This window comes from Xiphophorus hellerii, chromosome 7 (assembly GCF_003331165.1).
Source record: "Xiphophorus hellerii strain 12219 chromosome 7, Xiphophorus_hellerii-4.1, whole genome shotgun sequence".
Lineage (NCBI taxonomy): Eukaryota > Metazoa > Chordata > Actinopteri > Cyprinodontiformes > Poeciliidae > Xiphophorus > Xiphophorus hellerii.
The window spans coordinates 22,024,455-22,049,990 of NC_045678.1; the positions used below are offsets into that span (position 1 = coordinate 22,024,455).

Consider the following 25,536-nt stretch of genomic DNA (forward strand, 5'->3'; position numbering starts at 1 on the left):
TACTGATTTATTTTGATTTTACTCCAACTTTCTTTAACAGATGAGACATTCTGGGAAAATTAGATACATAAACAGATAAAGAAAGTGAGTTAGATGCACTTTTTTCAGCCCTGCATAAAATCACTCTTGGGGGGGGGGGGGGGGGGGGGAAGTGCTCACTAATGAAGGGAAATAATGGTCTTAAGTTCCAGGGAGCTTTGACCATAAAAAATCTTTTATGTCTGAGGCATTGAGTGTGGAGACTTGAATAAATCAGCTGTACGATGGCTGCATACTAATAAATGCAATAAGAAGAAATAAATGTTTTACATGTTATTGGGTTCATTGTCCAGTGAAACACATTTCAAGCATTTAAGGCTCTAAGCCACACACATTAATATATCTAGCAATATAAATTTGATTCACTATCTCCCATGTACATTTGGTCTTGTCAAGAATGAGGGGAGGGTTGTGCAAAGACAAACATTTAAACAAGTAATTATTTTATTGCTTTCTTTTAATAACAACAATCACTCTGTAGAAGAACTGTTTGATGTGATCAATGTAATAACCATCAACCCAAATAAAATATACTTCAACCAGTTCCCTAAAATATTTTTTCAGCTAGTGCTTCTGTCAGCATGAAGCAGGTACGGAGCGCAGGCAGTCACAAAAACAACGTAGGTTTATGAAGCGAAACAGTAGAGCTTAAAAGAAGGACACAGGTCAGTAAGTGAGAACAGAGACTTCTGTTAAGTTGACTTAACATTTTATTTGCCTCTCTCAGCAAAATACAAATGACATCACCCTGTCAATCACTCCTAAGATTCTTACTCTGAGTTACCCATATAATATAACTTATTACCTAGTATCTTGCAGATAAATGGAAAAAAATTGGACACCTTACAATTGGTGGCTATAGGTTTTTCCAACATATTTGAACACAGATATTTAATATGAAATGTAAGTATGCTGAGAAATTCAAATATGAAAAACCATGAAAACTGACAAAAAAATACATTCCTGAGCTATTCTGTAAAATAACATTTTAAAAATGTTTAGGTGGTGAGGAAAAATGAACGTTGCATTCATTACCTGCCTTCTGTTAGGTACCAGGCTGGTGGGTTCTTTTCAGATCATCCACCAGAGGGCGCCTGATGACAGCTGGTTCTTGGAGGGCGTGCCGGCAGGTCCTAACCAGACGCACCTGTGGGGAATTGCCATCTCCTGGTGGAGTATATGAGCAGCTGACTGCCAGCACATCTTCGCCAGAGTGTTTGCCTGAACTGGTACACTGAGCCCCTCAAGAATTGGTTCGCTGAGCACACTTGTTGGTATTCGAGTTGTTTGGAGATCTAATACTCCCTTTGTGATCCCTTTTCCAGGAAGCCTTCAGGAGAACTCGAGTCATCCCTTTTTGGAAGAAAACCTCCAGAGGCGCTGTGAAAGTTCTAACTGGGAGCCCGAGCCTCACCTTCACCTTCCCAGTTACTTACCGGTGCAGTTCTCAGTTGGCAGTCAGCTCCATTACTTCTCCGTGCGGTCTAAGCACAACCTGTCCACCCTCCGACTCTCTGCCCAGCTGTCGCCTTTGGACATACCCACCTCCTGGTGCCTGGCCTTCCTCCTCCTCTGTTCGGACCCCGACTCCCACAAGTAAGAGCTTCATAACCAGTTCAATGGAGTTGATTCGCTGATCCTGTACTCACCATATCTCTCTCCCTCAGTGAGCGGCTGAACCCGGAACCCTTTATTGATGCCAAGTCCAACTACCCGTTCTGAGTTTTTTGTGAATAAGGAAAATAAATCCTCTTGAACTTTTACACCAGTCTCTCTGTGAGTGTTTCTGCATGTGGGCAAAGAACGTTAAACCCAACATGACACCTTCAGTACAAATAGAAAAAGACATCACACCAGGTGATTGGATGTGGGCGATTAAAACATATAGACTACATTTTGAAGGCGGCTTGTCCAGCTGAAGAAAGAATTAAAACCATGACAAGATCAAAAGAGCTGCCTGAGGCCTTTGAGACAGAAGGTGTATAAGCTTATTAGTCTGGCATGGGTTTGGGAAGTCCCCAAAGAATTTGAAATCAGCCACTCTACTGTAAAGAAAATAGTTTGTAAGATGAGGACTTTCAAAATAAGTCCTCATCTTATTTTGGACATCCTTGGACAGCCAGGCCTAATATGCCAAGGCCTGGCTGTCCAAGGATGTGAACCACAAAGAAAGACAGCAAGATGCTAAAAGAAGTCCGGACAGGAAATTTTATGTCTGTTCTATGAGAAAGAGACAACACAAGTGAAACTTTTTTGAGACATGTGCATGTAGGAAACTTTTGCTCTTTTAAAATTATGAAAACTTGTTTAAATTTACCAGTAAGAAAACATAATGAATATTTAATGTCTTGTCTAGATTTTATTTTTCATGAACCTCATCATAGCTACAACTGTTTTTACGAGTAAATAAGTAGCTAAATATATAACGAATTAGTTGTAGATTGTGTTTATCTATGTTCAAAATATATTTTTATTACAGGGTAAAGGACAGATAACGTCCTTTAAAACGTTATCTCAGGTCACGTTATCACCTGGCTTGATATTTTTTCACTGCATTTTTTTTTAAAGGCTGATGAGTTAATTATGGCTAATTAAATATTTCCTCATGGAATTGAAGCTTCTAACAATTTCCAGATTCATATGTTTGGTGTCACTTCCACAATTACTCACCGAAGAAATATGAAACGGTTACTTATGCATGTCACTTATGTCACTGTGTTATTACTTTTGTGTTTAATGACCACTTAAATATATTCATCTAACACCTTCAGTGGTTGACACACAAGTTGTCAGATATTTAATAGTTGAGTAATTTGTCATTTCAGTTTCCCCAGTTTTCCAGCATTGTGGGTGGGTCAATCTTTATTTTTACAGAACAGCTGCGCATCATAATATAAGACTAAATAACACTATTAGAAAAACATTACTAGAGCATTAGCACACAGCATTTGGATGTCTGGCTGTCTATATACAACTCTGGACAGAAAGCAATAGTAGCTTTCTGATAGTGGCTTTTCAAACTGAATATGTGCACTGGGTTATTTACTTCTGTGTAAATCAAATAAAACAACAATCACAGCCACTAAATAAAACAAACAAAAAAAGAATCTCTGAAATGTGTGAAGAATATGGGTACATTACCCAGAAAGTATGACATTTAGTTCCACTCATTACAGAAGATAAAGCAGCATTTTAGCATCTTTGAAAATACTCTGTGCAGCTCATTTTCTTACCAGCAGACTTTGTCATAGACATAAATAAAAAGAAATATGACAGTGGATGAAAAATACAAACAAAAACACAGACTAGTAAATAAATGAGATTTGCTGTTTTCCCATGTCATTTACTTTGCGAAGCTCCTGAGCTGTCAGTCACAGTCATCAGCTATTTCACAGCTCCCCTCTTTCACAACGGTATTTGGCAGCTCAACAGCTTGCCTGGGCCAACCTGTGTTTCAAAGCTTCTACTCAACATGACAGATGCAACATTCCTGTTCTTGTAAGAGCAAAAATGGATAGAGGGGGCAAAGTAGCAAAGTGTCAGAAGCTGGGTATTTCATTTGACAATAATCCCAGTTATTTCTCTGATGGCTTTTATTTGTGTGTATACTGTAGTTCATATGTGTAAACACATGTATGCCCTGCTTAGACAGAAAAAGGCAGCGACACATTTCATCTTACAATGCCAAATTCTTCAGGAAAACTTTTTTGTTCTGGTAGCCAGATGCTTGCAGCCCACTCAGAAACCCCACCTCCCAGTAGCACTGGCTGTATGATTAAAATCATTCAGCTACTATCACGTTCTGTCCAGATGTTTGACCACCTTTTGTACAAATTATATTCAGACTATTTACACCTGAACTGGATTATTCTAGAAAACATAGATTCTTCAAAGTGCAGTTTGAGATTCATGAAACATTTTATTCTATTTGTAAAACTCTTCCCCCTAAATCTAGTTTAGACCTAAGCTAAAATATTAAATTCAGCTGTAATTATAGTTGCATTAAAGCTAATTTCTGAAAGGTTAAATTTTTAGCTTTACCCTAAATATTGAGTATTAGGTGTATCAGTTTGACAAATGCTGAATTAATTATAGATGTTAGTTGTAATATTGTTACAACTGTTTGGACTATACTGCCTTTGGTTTGTGCTTTCACACAGATGTGAGACTGAGGATCATCGACTGAGAGTAGATTTTAAAAAAAATTTAAAGGATGCATTTTAAAATGTTTCTGCTTTTATTAAATGCTGAATGAGTCTTGTTCTAGAATGCTGAGTACTTTTTATGCAGTACTGTTGTTTTTGAGCATGTCTTCTATTATTAGAGAAAGTAGACAATTAGAAATGATTTGGAAAATCTGGTTACTCCCTTATCTTATCTACTCATTCACAATGGGCAGATGTTGTAAAGAATGGGCTGTGGAAAATGTAGCAACACACACACATTCACACAAACAACTCACTGGATAATTCTAAAAACAATATGGCCATAATTCCGCTTTTCAAATTTGCTGAATCCATGTTCAGGCACTTTTTGGAGGAAATAAAGCAGAACTGACTGGATTTATGCTGGTTCGGTAGAGCTTATCTTCAGTCGGCCTTGGGAGAAAAGCTGCACTTTAGAACATTTCAGAAATAGTGTTTTTACATTGTGTACAATGTTTGACAGTATTGCATACATCAGTCAGTGCAGTTATATACATGCACACACCATATAACTTGCTTAAAGACACTCTCAGCTCTTCCCTTTATTTTAGTCGGAAACACATTTGTGCACTGCTGACAGTGCATCAGTGCAGCAGTAATTATCATTTATCTTTCTGCACAAAGTAATCTGCATACTGTTGGGTTTTCTGTCAAGCTGTTTCCAGAGCAGAGAATGTTGAATTGCATTGTAATGCAGAGTAAGACAATTTATTGTCTTTAAAGACTATAATCATTGGGTTGGGGAAAGAACAACCAGCTCAGTTCATGGTGGCTATTTGTTAAGAATTTGACTTTTGTCCAAAAACTACTTTCCTGTCTTCTCTCTGTAATAAACTTTTTGCAGCTAATATATAAAGTACATATATTAGGCTTAAGTGAAATGAAATCCAAACTTCCTCCTCTCCTCCACCCACCCAGATCTTAACCCATTGCCTTGATATCGGACAGTCTTGTTGGAGGCCTTGGCTCAGACGTTTGGCTGCCTCTGCAAGATCATCACATTTATTAAAATTACTGTACTTCTTAGGTTTCTATAGCAACAGTTTCCGCTCATGTCTTCAGGATATTAAACAATGCGGTGAAGAACATGTGAAGAAGCTGCATTGACATTCATTTCTTTGCACTTTGATTAAATGATAGTGACTGAATTCATTATTGTACAACCACTAGCTGTACTTGACATACGCAGCTGCAGATGGTGACATTTTTAGGTTTAGTCTCCTGATACTCATTAGAAATTAGGTATAACATCAAAATTTATCCATCTGGGGGATTATACTAAAACATCTGCTTGAAGAACAAACAACTTTACCACAATAACTAGAAGAAGAGGTACATTACTGACATTGCAAAATATTATTTGTATTAGCCAGGTGCAAGTCTCAATATGTTTTACTGGGATTGTATTTGAAGAAAAAGAAACTAGACAAATAACATGTAGTGTATTTGTACTTAGCCCTTGAGTCATGGTCAATACTTTACAACCACATTTCACCACTGTTACAGTTGCACATCTTTTGGGATATATCACTGTTCCACCAACCAACTTTCTTATTTTACCAGACCCTATTCTTCCTGAATGGCTTGTGTTAAACTGCAAAAGAGCTCTCTTGTTTTTTTCTTAAAAATATTTTTTTTTCACTTTTTTTTAATATATATCAAATCTAGATCTGAGGAGTGCATAACTAAAGATTGTCTTGTTAACAGATTCTCCCAGACGATCAGGATATCATTGTTGCCATGCGCCTCTTGGCTGCATGTCTGATTAGTGCTCTCCTTGCCAAGCCAGAATGCAAGGCCTTTGTTAGGTTTGCAGTGTTGTCATACTATTTCCATATTCTGATGATGGATCAAACGGTGTTCTGTGAAAATTTTTTTATTATTTTGTACCTTTGCAATCCTTTTGAATTCTTCATAACTCTTCCTCAGACCTGTCTGGTGTGTTAACTGTTGTTTTGTAGACTAATAATCTCTGTGAAACCTGTGCGGCCTTTACAGCACTTCTATATTTATACTGAAAATAAATTGCAAAATATTACACACTCTTCGAAAATTAAGTGACTTCTGAAGGCAGTTGGTTGCACTGGATTTTGTTTCAGGGAATTCAATTAGAAGGAAATATTTGTAAAACGTTTGTGAAGTGTATCAATTTCTCTTCAATATTTATCTCTCCACTTGCTTTTTGTGTGTATGTATATACCTAAGCTGTATGTGACCACAAAACAAATGTAAATTATAATTGGCATAATTCAGACTTTAGGGTATTTTCTCACATTGTTCCTCTCATTCTTACTTTCTCCTAGGCACTGAGCAATAGTGGTGAGGTGATGGCAGATTTGGCAGGCAGCACAGATCTCAGCAGATGGTCTGTTGCACACTGAACCGACCAAAAACAGCAAAACATCGAAGGATAGACAGGTAGGACTGAATTACTTCAATTGCTTCAAGGGCAAACTTTTGTGAGCAAGATAAGCTTTTTCATAGCTTGATTTGCTTCATGGCCTTGGGCAGAATCAGTCTTTTGAGTTTAATGGCATGTTCTTGAATGAAAGGATTCTTTTCAGACATTTTGATATTTATTTTGTATGTAGTGCCAAAGCCCAAATAACCACCCTTGAATGTTGAAAAAGAGAGGTGAAGTTTGAATAACTTTACCTTGTACATTTTAATTTCCTTACCAGATTGTGGTGAGATTACACAAGTCACAAACACTTTTAATGTTGTACCTTGGCGTTTTTTACCATTCTTCATTGTATGCCTAATGTCGGACTCTTTTTTCCATTTAATTTTGCAGAATGGATTTCTTTAATTGGACCGAAGGAGCCTTTCCTACAAACAGCAGCAGTTTTGACTCCTTTGAGACTGCAACACTCCCTCCCAGTAAAATCCTACTAACAATAACCCTTTCTATCGTTGCTGTACTAACTACATTCTTTAACTGTCTGGTGATCACAGCTATTGCTGTCACCCGCAAGCTACATCACCCAGCCAACTACCTCATCTGCTCGTTAGCGGTGACTGACCTGTTGGTGGCTGTGCTAGTCATGCCCTTCAGCATAATCTACATCCAGAATGAAAAATGGATCATGGGCGAGGTGGTGTGCACCATTTGGTTGAGCATAGACATTGCGTGTTGTACCTGCTCAATTCTTCATCTTGCTACAATTGCCATTGACCGCTATAGGGCCATTACGGATGCTGTGGAGTATTCTCGCAAGCGCACAGGAGCCAGGGCTGGTGCCATGGTGGCACTAGTGTGGCTCTTGTCCATTCTCATTTCACTTCCTCCGCTACTCTGGCGACACTACAGCGATGACGAAGAGCATAAGGATCAATGCATCATCATCCACCACCACATGGCTTTCACTCTTTATTCCACACTTGGAGCATTTTATATTCCTCTGATGCTCATTCTAATCCTCTACTACAAAATCTACAAGGCTGCTCAGACACTTTACATGCGCAGAGAGGCTAGCAGGGCTAGCCGTCACTCATGCATGACCAATGGGAGCATGATTCCTTCATCCTATCCTGCTGGAGACAGCGATGGCGATGGTGGTCCTCAGAGTCCAGAGCCCATAAGCCCACCAGAAAAGTCCATCTCTGAGCCTTCTACTGAGGAAACGCCACGTGAACGGGTGCGAGCCTCCAAAAAAGTTTTCCAAAGCAAGTCACGCAGGCATGACTCGAGGAGCGAGTCGCGTCGAAGCCAAATTTACCAAGCGCCCCGAATTTCAGGCTCACGGGAACGAAAGGCAGCATCCACACTGGGGTTAATAATAGGGGCCTTTGTTATCTGTTGGCTGCCATTTTTTGTCAAGGAGGTGATCGTCAACACATGTGGTTCATGCAACACTTCTATCGAAATGGCAGATTTTCTTACGTGGTTGGGCTACCTTAACTCTCTGATCAACCCCCTCATCTACACCATCTTTAATGAGGACTTTAAAAAAGCTTTCCAAAAACTTATTAGATGCAGTCATTACCTCTGATGCTTAGTCATGCGTGATCAAGCTCACACACCATTTAACAAACGTATGTAACAAAAAGAGAACAAAAGTAGTGGCTTCAGTCAGAGAATACTAATGGAACACTAAATCAATATACCACAGGAAAAAGGATGTAAACAAGAAAAAAAGACTGATTCCCATTTTCAGAATTGATATTAACTACTTCAACAAACTAAGTGGCACCCCATCTCACTGATGGGTATTGGTTTAAAGTTCAACACTGAAGTCCAGCCTCTGCTATTTATAGAGCAGCCCAATATCTCCCTAATGTTAATTGGTGTGTGTGAACGGATGCTGACATGTTGGTTTTGAAATATAAGGCAACTGCTGACATTTCTGAGGTCTGGGTTCAGAGCATTAGAGATTAGCCCTATTTAAAGGTCTATAAATAGCTGACCATCATGTCCGATCCAGATAATAAATTCATTTTTGTCAGCTGGACTCCGCTGGCTAAAATGTGTCATGTGTAAAATACCACAACCTACCAAGTCATTGTTTTATATGGTCATGGTATTAAAAAACCCCTTTTTTCTCACTTTCACTCTCATCATCAACAGAAATATTTTTTTGTGTTATATTTGTTCTGCAAAACCTTTGAACAAATTTGAACATGTTGTTCTGACTTCAATCATTTAAAATGTCTTAAAGTTATGGAAATATTCTGTGGGTTTTATAAACTTCACTATGCTGCATCTTAACATCCTGTGTTTTTAAACAGAAAAGGTTAACATTCAGAAATGTTTATAAAGTATTTGAAGGGTAATTATCTGCTTTCAGAACTATGGATGCCCCAATTAAGCTATTTATGGTAGATACTGTCCTTATGCATTACCAAATTAACTCATGTCACACTAATTTATAAATAAATGGATAAAATGTATCTTAAAAAAATATTTGCTTCAATCGCTCTCTCTCTTTCTGAAAACAAAATTTCAGGTTGCCTGGACAAATTTGGAGCTCCTAATTAGTGATTTAAAGTTGAAGAAAGTTTAGAAGAGTGCTCTAAGAATTTAAGGCAATAAGACCTTTGAGGTCTGGCATCTTCAGACACCTGAAAGCAGCATCAGATAAATTGATTAGACACCTACCTGTGTATTTTTGAGTCATACTAGGGAGGGCGAATGTGGATTTCAGCACATCTGCTCCATCCGGCTGCAAGACTGTCAATCCAGGGGGGCACCAGCTGTTTTCATTACACAGAGACATTTAATTGATGTGTTTTTTGGGTTGTTTTTTTTTTCCTTTTTGGAATCATGAACTGAGCTGTAATAAGTATGAAAAATAATTTTGCAGAATAAGTTGAATTGTGGTTGAAGACTCAGCCCATACATTTTTCTGCATAAATATTGCAGTATACCAATTCTATTATTATCATCCTTAAGTCACACAACTAATCTGAAATGAAACTAAATTTTTCCTTGTATCTGTCCCTCTGAGACTTTGTCCACACAATTCTTTTTCAAAATAAGAAAGCTTACAGCAAAACCCTTTTTTCACGCAGCTGTTTACGATGAACCATTCTAAACACATGGACAATATTTACATTGTATTCTCTTTTTTTATTGTTAGCATTGACGCATCTAAGACTACATATTAAACTGATATGTGATGGCACATGTTTTAGATTGAGCAGATGATTGATGCAAGATATAGTACAGTCAATAGATACCATTGTTCATTTAGGCCATCTTATACTTTGAGTCATGCCAGCAAAACGTCCATTGTTAAGACAGGGGTTAAAGATATGCACCTTATCAACAGCACTAGTTTCCAAAAGAGAACCATGACTCATTGATTTTATGACTTGGTCAGTTGTTTACATGACAATGGGTACTTTTTTAAATGTAAGCATCAGTTCCATCTCACTTTTAAATACCAGCTTAATGGGTCGTGAAGGAAGTATGGTACCCAGCTTCTGCAGTCAATGAGCAAGAAACCTTGTATAGCCTGGACTGGTGTCAAATTCATCACAGGGCAGCACAAAGACAAAAAAAGGACAATAAACCTTGTATTCCCACATTCATGATTGACGGTAATGTAGAGAAATAAATCAATCCAACAGTCATGTGTCCGGACTGTGGGAGGAAAGAACTCAAGAACAGGGAGAACACACAAACTCCATTCCAAAAGGCCACAATGGGATTGTATCCCAGAATCCTCTTGCTGCAATGCTAACAACTGTACCACAGTGCAGCAGGTGTGGTAGCATATTTCAATGAATTATTAATGCATGTACCTCATATCATCAGTGTTATATCTGAAATCACACCATCTGTGAACTGTAAACTGAAGCATAAAAGTCTAAATATGACATAGTGAGGTTATGTTATTTATATAGAGTCTTGATCTTTGAATGCAAAGATGAAAGCTGAAGATGATATCACTGTGCCAAAAGAAATGATTTCTCCAGACAAAGAACTGCAGAAGACTACGAGAATGAGATCATCACTATGTCCTTAAACTCAACTCAAAACTGCTTTCACCAAGACTCCATATAATGCAATGTCAATTTTAGGGAAGAAAAAGGTGAACAATGCAGAAAAAAAACTAAGAACAAATAGATCTATGAGCTTTGCAGACCTTTTGGCTGTAAATTGACTTTATGAGAAGTAAAAAAAAAAAAAAGTGCTTAGTTAAAATCTAAGTCTTACAGGGACCAGTAATAGTGGATCACTACTTGCTGGAAAATACTAGAACAAAAGAGGTAGATGAACGTGTTGAGAATGAATGAAACCCAAGGGTGCAACCCTGGGCTAACCAGGCAGCCCTGGCTCAAGGTAATATCTGCTCATTACAGAATTATTTTCTATGCTACTTATTTGCTCCTTTTATAATATTTTTCAAATAAATATTTAAGGTAAATGTTTGTCTGAGCTCTGCCCGAACAGCTAAAACTGCCATAAACCTCGCCTGTCAATGTGAGTAATACTAGAAAACTGACAGAACATCTTGTTAGGAGTATCAAACAGAAAGCATTCCCTCGGATAAGTCCGATTTCCATACCTTTCTTTTAAGGAGCCTTTGAGTCAAGCATCAGTTATATGAAATCTGTGTGTAATTATCAGATAATTGTTTATAAACTTTATGATGTAAACTTACCATTTATGTAAGAAACTGCCTTTTTTTAGATTGTAACAACGTTTCATATTCTATTTTCCCAGATATTTTTAATTTTATTTATTTAATTCTTTTTCCTGAAAACTGTATACAACCCAGCCTGCTTAACTTTCACACCGTAGCCAGCACAGGGTTAATCAAGCCTCAGAGTTACTGGCGTAGAATTCCTCATTATATTACTCCCACTCAAATACTTGGAATAGGACTCCTATTTTTCACCATCTTGAAGACAGTATGAGATATGTTAGGAATGATTGTGGATGAGTCAAGTATGAGGGTGTACTGTATGCCACTGAAATAAGATAAGAATAGGTGTGGAATATGGTTGCTTACATCTTTTCCAGTGTGACCATACATTTATTTTGCAGTGTCCATGTCTGAATTACAAAAGAAGACAAAAACCTAGATTGCACTACAGGAAATATGTTGTTAAGAGGTAATATAAATGTATCATTGTATGTATGGAAAGAGCTGTATAGGAATAATAATGATTTTTCACGGGTGAACTGTATTCAGTCTGCTGACAGATTGTGATTTAACAGGATGTTTCAAATTATTGTGCAAAGGTGCCATCTTGTGGCTAAGAGAGATAATTTAGACTTCCCACTTGGTTGTGATGACCTGCAACTTTGCTGCTAAAGAAAGATGTATGAATACATTTATGTGATATGGTTCATTTATCTTCCTTCATCAAAATAAATAAAGGCAGTTGAAATTTTGCTTCCTTTCTGTTTTTGAATAGCCAATTTTTCCCCCTGAACTTTAGGGACATTTCCAAGGGAAAGAAGTCAATTCTTTTTTCTCCCACCTACACATTACGTAGAGATCACATTAGATCCATGTTTAGTGATTTCCTGTTGATGTTGACCTACAAAAACTGTCAATTTTACCCTCTTTTACCTATTTGGAATTGCTTTAGTTCAAATCAATAACCAGGTAAAAGTAACAAAGTACTTCCTTTGATTTACCTGAGTCTCCACAAGGATCTACATTTTACAAGTTGTTCCATAATATATAAACTTTGCATATATTCATATACATATATACAATTTGCTTATATTTTTCCAGGTGTGTTTTTTAAAAGATCAATAAACCAACCTGCAAGCACAGTAATTGAATCAATAATGGCCCAAATGCAAGATTTTTTTATTTTATTTTTTTATTTTTACATTTTTAACATTTTTCAAGGTTTTATTATTATTTTGGAATTTTATCTTTTACATTTTTGGTAGCAACAAATCACATTGTGGTGATAAAGACATTTTTTTCAGATCTTTACATACAGCAACCTGTATTAAAGTGAACAGTTAAATGTTACACTAAAGGACAAAACCTGTCTCATTGGTCCAGAAACATTTGTATTTTAAACCCCAATATAAAAAGAACATTGCAGATGACCTCTTTCTGCTTTAATTTACATCTGCATCCTAAGTGAAGTTTTACATCTCATCCCAGGGAATCTTTTTGCTAAGAAAAAGAAAGGTACTTCCTCAACTTGGTTTCTTTCTGTCTTTTTTGGCACTATTTTGTCCTCCCTCATACCTGCGTCCTACTTGGGTGCTGCCATCTTCAGTACCACTGCTGCAACGCACAATTACCTTTAACAGTGGCCCGACTCCTGTTTGATGCATATGGAAAGTATACAAGAATACGTGGGGTGGAACGTTCAAGCACACAATGGAGTGAATGTTCACCTGTAGATCACAAAACCAGTCCAACCTCAAGTTTGAAAATTGTAATATGCGTGACTGGTCATGTGTTCTTATCAACATTTTTAGTTTATTCATTTATAGAGGCTTTATGCTGTTTCTCAGGATATAATGAACAGTTCTAACAAATGTTCAAAATATTTTACCAGTGAATTGTATATATACAATTCACTCGTACAATTCACTTATACAATACACATTTTCACAATATAAAGTCGGTTGCCAGATTCGTAGTGCCTCTGTAAGGAGGAAAGCTCATGCGGTGGATAATGCGGGACAAATCTGGCAACCTTGTCTATGCGCTGGATAAAGCATACAGTATGGCGGACAACGAAAGTGATTTGGAAACTGACGGGCTTGAATTAGCTCTGGATTCACTGTGTCTTAGACACTGCAGGGACGAGTCGTCTCTAAACAGCAAGGACTACTGCTCTGAGTTTTGTGAGGTGTGTTGGAAAAAACAGTTTCGACAAAATTAGAGTTTGTTTTGTGCTAACACTCCTAGCTTTTATAGCTCCCGATAGCCTCCAGACTAGCTCTATTTATGCAGTTGTATCGCCATAGGTAATCAGGAACTCACACGAATAGCCAGTTTCTAAAGATAAAAACAGTACTGTGCCTTTGAAACTGTATAAAACAGTGTTAATTATTTGACATTTGAAAATGCTTAACTGTGTAGCTTTTCAGTTAAGCTAAGCTAACAGGATAGTGAGAGGCGAAACAAGGTTTGTGTGTACACAGCGTGGTGAACGTTGCCTGTCATGATTAATCAAGACAAGAAGATTCAAAATAAAAGCTTTATATTTCAAATATCACCGGAAACGAGATATTCAGTATCTTTACCCAAGCCGAAGGCACCAGTTTTCCTTCAGTCAGTAACGACAAATGTGATGTTCTTTGTGATTTATTACAGGGCTACAATAGAGACACGCCTCATGTTTGGAAATAAGAAACAACTTTGAAGTTACACACTTAACTGTACTTCATATTATTTTATTTTATTAGATGATATTTTGATCAGTGCCTAAAATCGTATGTAAATCTTATGTGTTTGCATGCTTATGCAAACAAAAGCCTGCGCTGTATGTCAATGTTTACAAGATATTCATAGAGAAATGTTAGACCTAAGAAAGAATACCAAAGAGATCGTAGCTGGAGTTAACTTATCGGGCATTTCTGTGTTTTTGGTGTGGATTAATTACCTTTGTTCTTCCTGCACAGTTGGTGGAGGAGTACACAGCCCAGTGGCATGTTCCTCTGCCTCAACTCAAGGTTCTGCGGACTGCTCTCTGCAATTTTACCAAAGCCACATCTGCCTTTCCTGATGACTGTCAGCACGTCCACTATGTCCTCAGCAGTCTGGCCTTGTGAGTACCCTTGGAATCAGTTTTAGATGCTGCCACTACAAGAAATTAATGTCCATGTGAAATCCATGGACATTATTGGAAGGTTCAGGTTTAAGTGACAGGCAAGTTGAGGCCTGCAGATTCATACCAAGTTAAAATATATCAACAAAAAGCTAGATAAGAGACTGTACTGTAAGGGCAATTTTACTGCATAAGAAAGAAACACACTACAGTTATTAAAACTGGTATACTCAAATTCAGAGGAATGTGCAAACTATGAACCAAGCTGAGGTTTGTTGTTATTCGTATTGTTGGCCTTATGTCAGTCCTTTTCTCTTGCAGGAGCTTCTTTGAACTGATGCTGTTCTTTAGCAGGGAGGAATTTGTGGAGAAGCCTTTGAAAAACATCCTTGATTGTTTTCAGGTATCGAAACAACGTCTGATTACTTTATTTGCTCAATTGTTCTGGCGATTGAACACTGTAAATAGCCAGAGCATCCAGCTTCAGCCACTTCTTTTCAAGCATAAAACAACACAACCAACTTGATAATGAAAAACTTATCAGATGTGAACTTTCCAAAAGCTTACCTAACCTTTTAAATGAAATTGAGTAGTGCTCTGACTTGTAGTGATTTTTGTTGTTGTAGGAATGCCACTTGAAACTTTTGAGGCACAGGAACAACTATCTTCAACATGTGAAGCAGGTTATCAAAGGTGGAGGTCCATGGGAGAATTCAGTGTTGCAGACAATTCTGAAAGAGGGAGAAGTGCCCCAGAGTGAAGGTAGATGTACAAAACATTAGAAAGTGAAATAATGTTTTAAAAAATGACTCTAATTAAACTGTTGTTAAAACTGACTGACCTTGATAGATTTTCTCAGTTAACATAAATTACTGGGGCAATGGTGGTCATTACTGGGGAAAGATACTGCTTTAATTAGTGATATCCCCATCTAAAACTTTTATGCCCAAGATGAAGCATTTGCTCCAGCCTGGTTCTACATTAAAGTCAATGAACTTCATATCCTCACACTCTTTGGCTTTGAAGTGCAGCATAATAAAATGCTATATTTTATTATTATACTGGCATTGATATTTTCTGCTCAACTCGCTCATTAATAGCAATCATGATTCTGCAGTTTCTTTTGATGTCAAGCGATATTTTGTACCATTCAAAGTATATGAAAACTTGACTATATTAAAGACGTCTGTTGACCTGAATGTTGTCTAATGGACTGTATTTTACTAAAAAAGTTGGATCTGTAAAATTATTGACCTCTAGTTAAATTTTAGCAGCATCAGGTGTCATTTTGGTTAAAGTTTATTGGCTTGGAGCGTTACAGAAACAGTCCATCTAACTGATGTGCTCTCCGTCTGTGCAGTTGATGACTACTTCAGTACAGAATTGCCTATCTTTTTGGAGCTGCGCGTTCGATATCTGCAGGCCTGTGAACGGATGCAGGAGGCTATGGCTCTTTCTAAAAGCTGTCTGGAAAACCAGGAGATTGGAAAGCATCTTTACTTCCATCAGGCCTACTTGACATGCCTCTACAAGGCCTCTCTGTATGAAAGCCTTCAGAAGGAGGTAAGGTTGTTGTTGCACTTTGAAGCAGTTGAATAATGGCAAAAGCTCTTGTTTTTTTATTTTATTTGCCTGACATGTCAACCTTTTATGTTGCATTTATTACTCAAATTATTTTAAGTATATTTAAGCAGTTTCTTCAGCAGAGAAGTTTGTTTCTGTCTATTACAATACAAATGACACATTTTAGTGTTATCGGCTATGACTGTACAGTTATTAATGTGATGTTTTTGTTGTTCCTCAGATGGCAGAAATAGACGGCCGTGATGCAGTCGAGATAATCTGCAACACTGAGAGCGTGGAAAAAGATGAGCTTTTGTTGTCGCTGTGTAAAGCTTTCCTCACTCGGCAGTTGCACAAAGGGGACATGTATTACATCTGGTTAGTGTGACATTCTTAGACATGTAATGTAGAGCATTTTGTCCCTTGAAAATTAGCCATAAACTCCCTGTTGATACATTTATTTAAAATCTTTTTAATATTCACACATCTTCAGATTTCAGAATTCATAGGAGGTTCTGATCTTCCACAGTTGTTGCTACTTTGATGTTCTGGCAAATTAACGTGTCCTTTCTTCAATCTGACAGCAGCAGAAAGAAGTATTAATACTTGCATGTAGGATTACTTTTTAATTAGCAGATCCTTTTTTTATATAACTGAGGTTTCACTGTAGTTCACTGTTCATTTGTTACACATTAGCAGTCAAACCACGATCCTTCTAAAATATTTACTGCCAGTATGTTGTTGAACTTGCTCTAGTCTGTTAGTAGGAACTGGGTTTACAAATTTTAGAATGTTCTCTATGACTGCCATGATTTGAGTATAAACTGAAGAATGAGGCTAATTTGTAAATATGTAGCCATGTGTGTCCATGGCTGCATACCTGAAGTAGATGTAGTTGACCATGTTCATCTTCCTGCAGGGACCTCGTCTTTATCTGGAGTAGATTGCATCTGAGGGCCTATCCCTCCCGACAAGGCTTCCTGGCTGAGTGTTCAGAACTTGCTTCATCTGCCACCAACGTCAGAGCCATCTTCCCCTTCATCAAGCTGCTTACTGAGGTAAGAATGTCAACTCATCATCAGCTTAGATCCATAAGGTACATTTCATTTTTTAATGAAATGTCTTTTTAATTCTTACGACACTTCCACACAAAGTTTTGACACTCTTCCATCTTGTCCTGACTCATTTGATTTTCTTATTCAACTTTTGGCTCATCTTTTTTCCACTGGTGTTTCTTTTCATTTGTATAGCTCGGCGGTGAGGGAGTTGTGGTTGCTGTTGAGCTCTGTGCCAGGGCGTTGCATCTCTGTGATATGCAGAGTGACACTGTAACCCGCTCACTTGTCTGCAAGACCATCGCCTTCCTGCTGCCTCATGACCTGGAGATCTGTCGCGCGTGTTCCCTGCTGGTCTTTTGCCAGGAGCGAAGCCTGGAGGCGTACCGGACTGTGTGTCTTCTTTACAGGCATCCAGATCAGGAGCAACATCCTCACAACAACCCTCTCCGGACCAATGTTCGCTTCCATATTCTGCAGGTCGGTATCTAAAATATTAATGACAAGACATGCATCTAAAGGCATTACATTTTCAGAAAGTACAGTACTATTTTTTACTCACTTCATAAATGAGTTCATTACACGCAGACTGAAATATGTCAAGCCTTTGTTTCTTGTAATTTTGATAATTATGGTTTGAAGATGATAAAAACAAAATTTTGTTTCAGAACATTTTAATATTGTGAAAAAGTAAAATGTAAAACTGCAATCACCCTCTAATCAGCTTATTAACTCAAAAATGTGTTAGGAAAAGGTGCATCAGTAGAAGCAAGCTTGAAAGGAATTTAAAGAAAATTCTTTTTAAGAATTTTGGGGAGCTTCAAACGCAGTTCACAGAGGCTGGAGTCAGGAGCCACGTTCCTCATCTTATCTGGGTTAAGGAGAGACAGAACTGGGCTTTTGCATAGTGGTTCTTTTCAGTTAAAACTTAAGTTTACATTTCATTTGGAGGAAGAGTGGAGAGGCACATAATCCACGTTGCAGGCAGTGATGGTTTGCAGTGCCATGTTGTGTTGGTCCACTGGGTTTTCTGAATCTATAGTCAATGTAGCTGTCCAGTAGGAAATTTGAGCGCACTTCATGTTTCCTTTTTATCATAAGCTTTATGGTGATGCTGATGTTTGTGTTTTGAATGCATAAAATGGAGAGAAATATATTATTAAATTGTATTACTAACAATAGTTTGCACTAGAACAAATGGAAAATTCTATTACTTTTTGACTTCTAGCAATATCAGGTGAGTGTGTCAACTCGGGTGTGATGCCATTCCCAGTTCAATGCTCAAGTCAGACTCAGCGTTATCTCAAGGACACTTGGGTTACGCTGCAGGGCAGTGATTCGAAGCTAGACGTCACATCTACCTCTCAAAGGTTCAAAAATATTCTTAAAGTTTGAAGTATCAGGTTTGTTTTCAAAAAACCCTTGAAATGTGACTTATTTGAAATTATTTCTGCAAAGAACAATTGGTGAAAGTCGCTCTGCATAGATGTTAGTCTTATTGCAAGGTTAGATGGTCACAAATGGTTTGACCCATTTGCCCTCTTTCTGCCATCAAGTTTTTTTCTCCTCAGTGAATAAATTCATCATTTGAAAACTGTAAAATTGGAATATTTTTTAAATTATAGCAAAATAATTAAAAGAACAAATTACAAAATATTTCTAATTAAGACATTTTAACAATATCTTTTCTTTCCAGATGCTGAAAGAGCGCCTGTGCTTTGACCCTGAGTTTTGGAACCTGCTCACTCTCAGGACTCACTGCTTAGAGTTGATGAGCGATAAGGTCATGAAAGACGCTGTTCTCGATGAGATGAAGCTGGAAGAGGAAAAGGAATCTAGTGAATATCTCTTACCGAATAACTGTGTGAATGAGTCATGCACCCTATGTCTTGATTCATGCCTCAGTACTCCAGGTCCAACTGAGAGCGAAGACCTTCCTGAAATCCCGGTTGTGGTTAAATCAGAAACAAAGTGTGTTCCACGAGGTCATATTCATCTAAGGAGGAAGAAATGGAAGAGATTGAAGCAAACTTTGCCAGACGAAGAGCTTGACTTTGTTGATGATCCGGAATTTAAATACAATCTCAAACCCACTTCTTTGAGTAGTAAACCCATGTACTCTCTAAGATGCACCCAAATAAAAGTGGGGAATTCTGCCAATGTGATTCTCCCTTCAAACCACAAGAGAGAATACTTGTCCCGAAGCGTTAAGAACCAGATTTTTAAAAGAAGGGGTCGGAAGAAGAGATGGTTGCAGGGTCTTCCAAAGACAGAGCAAGTCCAGACATTTACGGTTATCAAAGTTGGTGGCAAAAAGCGAGGAAGAAAGCCTTTACCGAAGCTGGAGTTATCTTTCCCCGATAATGAACTTCACCTCACAGAGGAATCATGTGGAGTTGAGGTGGAAACAGAAACGGAAGACAAACAGGAACTTATACCTGATTTGGATGATATCCCTTCAAACTTTGCTAAACACACAGAAGAGGTAGTTCAGCATCTGAATGAACTTATCAAGGAAAACAACAAAGACTCAAGTATGGTTATTGGTTCCAGTCTCAGTGAACAACCTCAAACATCTTTGGAATCGAAACTTTGTGAAGATTTACCAAGTGAACCCCCAGCTGCTGCTGTTGCTGTCGAAGCTGACCCCGAGCTCGATGGTCCTGTCTTTGAGTTATTGGATAATCCAGTTGAGTTGCTACACAATTACTCCCTCCTGTCTAGAGATGCTGAAGGTGAAGAACCAAAACCTTCAGAATTGAAGCCATCTGATGAGATTAATGGTAACATAAAGCAGGAATCAGATGTGGAAATAGAAGAACCAGAAACTGAGGTCAGTCTTTTTTTTATTTACTCATCCTAATAATAGGGTATTGTTACCGTAACTGCATCACTCCACATTGCTGCCAGTTTTGGAAATCAAAATAATAACTTTGAAATAGAGATTCAAAAGTCACTTTTCCCTGTTTTGCCCTTCATCAGCTCTTATTGGTGACAGGAAAGCACCTAGATTCTGATGAGATCTAACTTTTCACTTTAGTTTATCGATTAACAGCTTTCACTTTGAATGTAATAAAAATTTGATGGTTGGCATCAGATGCTTTGTGTTTTATCGGGATGATCTAGTAGTACTTTTTCTTTTCAATTAATTCTATCAAATAACCATTTTCCTCTTTGTTTTGAATCGGTCGAAATCTACAGGTCAGATGAGAATATCAGAAATCAACATCGGGCAGGATAAGATTAGTTTTTGTTTAAACAGCAATTAATTTTGACTAGTTGACCATTTATATGTTGATTTTTATCATTCTTTGTAATCTATCTTTTTTCATTTGATATTTTTCCCTTGAGTTTGACATAGAGTCGCTTGATTATGAAATCACATTATTTTCATAAATATTAAAATTTAGTTTTTAAACCTTTGGTCTTAAGAACTTGGAAACCTACATTTCTAATCTAAGTTTTAGTGAAACAATTAGCATTGCTTTTATTGTGTAGAGAAACAGAAACACAGTCGTTTTTTTTCTGAAAAGACGGTTCTTTATTTTCTGCTCTGGCTGTAGCCAATTCAAGCTTTTTGCTTGTGAGGTCATTTACAATCTGAGCGAGGAGGAAACGGGTCTGACTCCCGCTGGAAAGAATTTACTGCATGAGATACTCAACCACCCGTAAGAGCAAAATCGAGCTTTCTGCTACATTAAGTCTGGATGCCCACTTTGAGTGCTGATGAAGTAGCTTTTTGTTTCCTACTTATTATCTACCATAAGGTCATGTTGTTTTATGATGTGGTGGTTGTTCTGAGTTGTTCAGATTTGGTGAGAGGGCATAATTTATCATATTTTATCAGCGAAAGTAGGGTGTAATGGAACGAATGAATTAATGATTTTTTAGAAATTAATATAAAATTAAGTTTATTAATAAAATTTGAATACTTCTAAGACTTTCTCTATACAGAAAATATGTTATCCAATTGTTTAAATACTTGAAATCTTAGTGGTTTGTTTTGAGGTATGAAATGTAAGAATGAAATTTCAGTGAGTGAGTATGGACCGGTGGAAAACAGCAATTACATCAATTTGTCCATTGGAGTGTATTATATGGTTTGTTTTTTGTGCTGTTGGGAGAAAATTGAGCAAAATCAGATAAAAATGTTTTGATGATGCAGCAGCTTCTCATATTGTTTTGTATAAGATTATAATTGACCTCTACATTTTGCTTCTTTGTGTCTTTGTCCAGATAAAACCCATAAAAACATGGAGGGAGAAATTGCTGCGGACTCAACAGTATGGTCACTTAAGTTATACCTGCAAGATCTGCCATAAAACATTCAAGGGTTTGAATGTGATGAGGCACGCATTCTCACATTTAAAGAATAGGAAACTAAAATGCATTCTCTGTGGAAAACGCTTCAAGCTTCTGCCTTTGGCCAAAAAGCATATTCTCGAACACATTAATGAAATGTCGAATCATAAACCAAATGTGGAGCAAATGCAGGAAAATCCACCTACTAATGGAATCATGGAAAATGAGCAACCTCCCGATAAAGAAATTGAGATGCCTGTTGCCGAAAACGAAACTTCTGAACAGAAACCTAAATCCAAATCCAAAAAGCAGGTGTTGATCCTGAACAGGGAGGAACGGATCATCAGAAATATCCGCATCCTGCTTAGAAAGACGGCTTTGTTTCATAAAAGAAACAAAAGCCCAAACACAGAGATTAACCTGATTGAATTCACAGATGAGCAAGTTGTCATTACAGATGGTCTGGTGATAATAAAGAATGTGGCTTCGATAAAGGAGGAGGTAGGGGAAGAGGGCAAAGAGACCCCAGTGGGGGAGAATGGGTGCAGTGTGGATTACACATATCCCTTGTGCCCGTCAGACGTCTGCGATCGAGTTTTCTTGAAACTGAACAGTTCGCTGACAAAGCATGCCATCAAATGCCATCTTGGTGAAGAGAAGGTTCTGGAGAAGACTTACATTTGGTCCAAACACAAGTGCTGTTTCTGTGTCAGGTAAGAACCAAAATCAAAAATTTCTATTTTGATAAAAACAAAAGATCTAAATTTGTTATCAGGTAAATTAACAGGTTCTTAAATGTTTGGTTTCTTAAAAAAAAAAAATTAAAAATCACTATGACTCCATTTTTTTGGGATGAAAATGTCATGCAGCCATATCACCTAGGGCCAGATTGATTTGGATAGGTATTTTCCCTTAATAATAAATAAAGAAAAGCATTTTTATCTGCAACATTGAAATTGAAATGCATTGAAATTTATGTGGAAACAATTAATAAATTATACAAAGATGACAAAATATGAAATCTAAAAGCTGTTTTTCACAGTATTGTGTTTATGAAAAATGTAATTTATTTGAGGTAAACTCCATTGGGCACAATCTTTATTCTTCACTTTCAGATCTTCGGATGTCAAATATGAAATATTTGCAGATCTCACTGTTATGTTTAAGGACTCAAAATGTTCTGTTATTTTAAACGTCTGTTTCCTCTGACAGGCATATGCAGTTCCTGGATCAGTATAAGCACCACATGAAGCTCCACAATGATCCTCTGCCGTTCTTCTGCTACCACATAGAGTGTAAACAGCGCTTTGCAACACAGCCGGAGTTAAAGGACCACATCAACACCCACCAGCCCTTCAGACCTCAGTGTTCATACCCAGACTGTGAGAAGCTCTTCTCATGTTTTCAGGGTCTTTCTGACCACGAATGGAGACACTACATCCCAGTGCCACAGAGGAAAGAGCTTGACCTTGGAGCCAACCTAAAAGACAAGATGAGCAAAGAAGCTCCATGGAAGCAAAGGGTAAAAATTGAAGAAATTTGGCTTCAGAATAAAAAGTCCCAAAGCCAAATGAGTCCTACTTCTGATAAAATCAAAGCTGAAGATGGGGAAACAACTAGCCTAGACAACAGCCAGGATTTAGCTACATGTGATAACTGTCCAACAACAACACTTAGCCCTGAAATCTTGGAAGATAGACCCACAATCAATGGATTTGAGGAAGTGACAAAACTTACCCCAGAGGAATCCAAGGCTGCAACTGGTGCTGCGAAAACCCCTAAAAAGAAACCTGAAAAAAAACTGATCAACTGGGACGTCATAAATATCAGAGAGTACCAAGATATTTCCACTCTGGCTGAGGGAATCCAGAAGAACATAGCAGAACCGCACATCACGGAGCACAAGACCTTTAAACCCGAAGATCCTGCCTATGCCCAGTTTGTAAAAACCCCCTTTGTCCGACCGCCACCCTCCACCTACTTGGACGAATCGGTGCTTTCAATGCGGAAGAGGAGTTCCGCTGATCAGCAGTCTGTAAAAAAATATGTCAACAAGAAGAAGATGAGAGAACTGGCTGCAGAAAAGGCAAAGGAGAATGTGGTAGTCCCGGACCAGAAGGTCCGACATCGCTGCGGCAAATGTCTGTCCTCCTTCAGCACATTGGAGGAATTACAAATGCACGAAGGCCGCAACACCTGCTCCTCTCTCTTTGGTTTTGATTCAGATGATGAAAGTTAGCCTCATTGGCTCACTGATCAGAACATTATGGCACAAAACCTCTCAACTCCATTCATAAACAGATTGTGTTTGAAGACGAGCTGTGAATAATTGTTTTCATTTGTCTCATTTTCATATTTACAGTGGATCAGCAACAAAATGTGTAGTTAATTCTAAATCGAGCAATAATTTAATGGACGCAGCTACTGTACTTGTATTGTGTTTAATTAAACAACAAACTGATTTTAATTATATTTAAATTAATTTATACTAGTTACAATTATTATGCAAGTTATAATTTTGAGTCTTAATATGAGTCTTGAACAATTACAAACCTGAGTACTTCAGAGACTAAAAGGGCAAAAGTAATGGGCAACTGTTAGTGTCTAGAAATATCTAAATTAAAATATTTTCTATTAATTTTATTAATTGTCAATAATGAGATTATAAGAGCCCCCAAGATTTTTAAGTGTTTAGTTTAGGTGAGGAAGGAAGCCATATTATTATTTCTATCTTTTAAGACATTTGTCTGTTAGCCACTTAGCAGTGGAGCATCATCCTGCATAAAAAATTGTTTTCTTAAAATTTTCTGACTGCTCTTATCTGTACCTTTTCGTGAAGAAACTTCAAATAATTTTAAGTTTATTTTGATTAAGTTCTTAACCTAAAATGGCGCAACAAGCTCATCCTTAATCATCCCAGCACTCCACCTCCACCTTGCTGCAGTCAGGTGAAGTGGAGCTCTCAGTCTCGTCAGTCCATAAAAACATTAAAAAAAAAACAGCCTAAGTGTGTTGTACAGCGGCAGTCGACTTCTAGACTTTCTCTACCTCGGCTATGTCTCTGAGCATTGAACATTTTTACACCTGAGTAAGTCAGGCAGACGCCACTGAAGGAGAACACGCTCCTTAATTACAGACATATGATTCATCAGACATACTTGCATTCAGTAAGCATTAAAGTTGATACACTTTGGAGTTGGAAAAAGTGTGTAAAAGTAAAACTGTCTAAATAATTACTTGCATAATAACTGTAAAGTCTACATTGATTTAAAAAAAGCAAATCATTTGAAGCGTATGAAGGCCTTGTTGGGGAGTTTTTCAAAGGTAATGTCCACATCTGTGGAGTTGCTCAAAATGATGGGTACATCTCACTAATTTTAAATATTGAAATATAAATTTAAATAGGTGCTCATATAGATTCATTGCAGAAAATGCTATGATGTACAGTACAGACCAAAAGTTTGGACACACCTTCTATTTCAATGGGTTTTCTTTATTTTCATGACTATTTATAAGGCAAGAAATCCCACTTATTAACCTGACAGGGCACACCTATGAAGTGAAAACCATTTCAGGTGACTACCTCTTGAAGCTCATCAAGAAAATGCAGCGTGTGTGCAAAGCAGTAATCACAGCAAAAGGTTGCTACTTTGAAGAAACTAGAATATAAGGGGTATTTTCAGTTGTTTTACACTTTTTTGTTTAGTGCATATTTCCACATGTGTTATTCATAGTTTTAATGCCTTCAGTGTGAATCTACAATGTCAACAGTCATGAAAATAAAGGAAACTCCTTGAATTAAAAGGTGTGTCCAAACTTTTGGTCTGTACTGTATTTCAAGCATTTCTGTTAATTTTCCCAGTTATGGCTTACAGCTAATCAAAACACAAGTTTCTCAGAGAATTTGAAATTTACAATTTTAAAATAAAAAGATTTCTAATACTTTGATATCCAAATACTGAGAATGTAGGTTGATTTTAAAGTGCTGTACATCCAGTCAGTATTTGGTCAGAGCTCTGTTTGTATTAATTTCTCCATCAGTGCAGCATAAGTCAACAAGATTGACCTATGGGTTTGATAATCTAATTAACTCACTGGCATTATGTAGATATTCAATGGCTAAGAAAATGTCTTCCATAAATTTGTGCCCCATTCTTAACATTACCATT

The 25,536-nt window shown here is 37.5% G+C and overlaps 2 protein-coding genes and 1 long non-coding RNA gene across 4 annotated transcripts in view; 2 read left to right on the forward strand and 1 right to left on the reverse strand.

Moving 5' to 3' along the window:
* htr1fa (5-hydroxytryptamine (serotonin) receptor 1Fa) overlaps positions 1-12,091 on the forward strand; it is a 29,471-nt gene extending 17,380 nt beyond the window's left edge. The window contains exons 2-4 of one of the 2 annotated variants that reach the window (XM_032567399.1): positions 3,583-3,589; positions 6,548-6,662; positions 7,039-12,091. In XM_032567399.1, coding sequence (XP_032423290.1) covers positions 6,607-6,662; positions 7,039-8,236 — 1,254 coding nt within the window. In that variant the 5' untranslated portion in view covers positions 3,583-3,589; positions 6,548-6,606 and the 3' untranslated portion in view covers positions 8,237-12,091. The remainder of the gene's footprint in view (positions 1-3,582; positions 3,590-6,547; positions 6,663-7,038) is intronic. The other variant, XM_032567398.1, reaches the window with a different exon arrangement.
* On the reverse strand, positions 3,874-25,532 carry LOC116722963 (uncharacterized). Its single transcript, XR_004339879.1, has 3 exons — positions 25,425-25,532; positions 14,874-14,881; positions 3,874-3,884 (listed from the first exon to the last, which is right to left on the reverse strand). It is a non-coding gene; the product is annotated as an uncharacterized LOC116722963 (long non-coding RNA).
* Positions 13,335-24,637, forward strand: znf654 (zinc finger protein 654). The gene is made up of 11 exons (XM_032567396.1): positions 13,335-13,526; positions 14,302-14,447; positions 14,769-14,850; positions 15,074-15,209; positions 15,808-16,010; positions 16,252-16,388; positions 16,930-17,068; positions 17,261-17,545; positions 18,762-19,898; positions 21,302-22,080; positions 22,580-24,637. Exons 1-11 carry the CDS (start codon positions 13,338-13,340, stop codon positions 23,604-23,606), a joined length of 4,260 nt encoding a protein of 1,419 aa, XP_032423287.1. The 5' UTR covers positions 13,335-13,337; the 3' UTR covers positions 23,607-24,637.
* Positions 25,533-25,536: the final 4 nt, after the last annotated feature.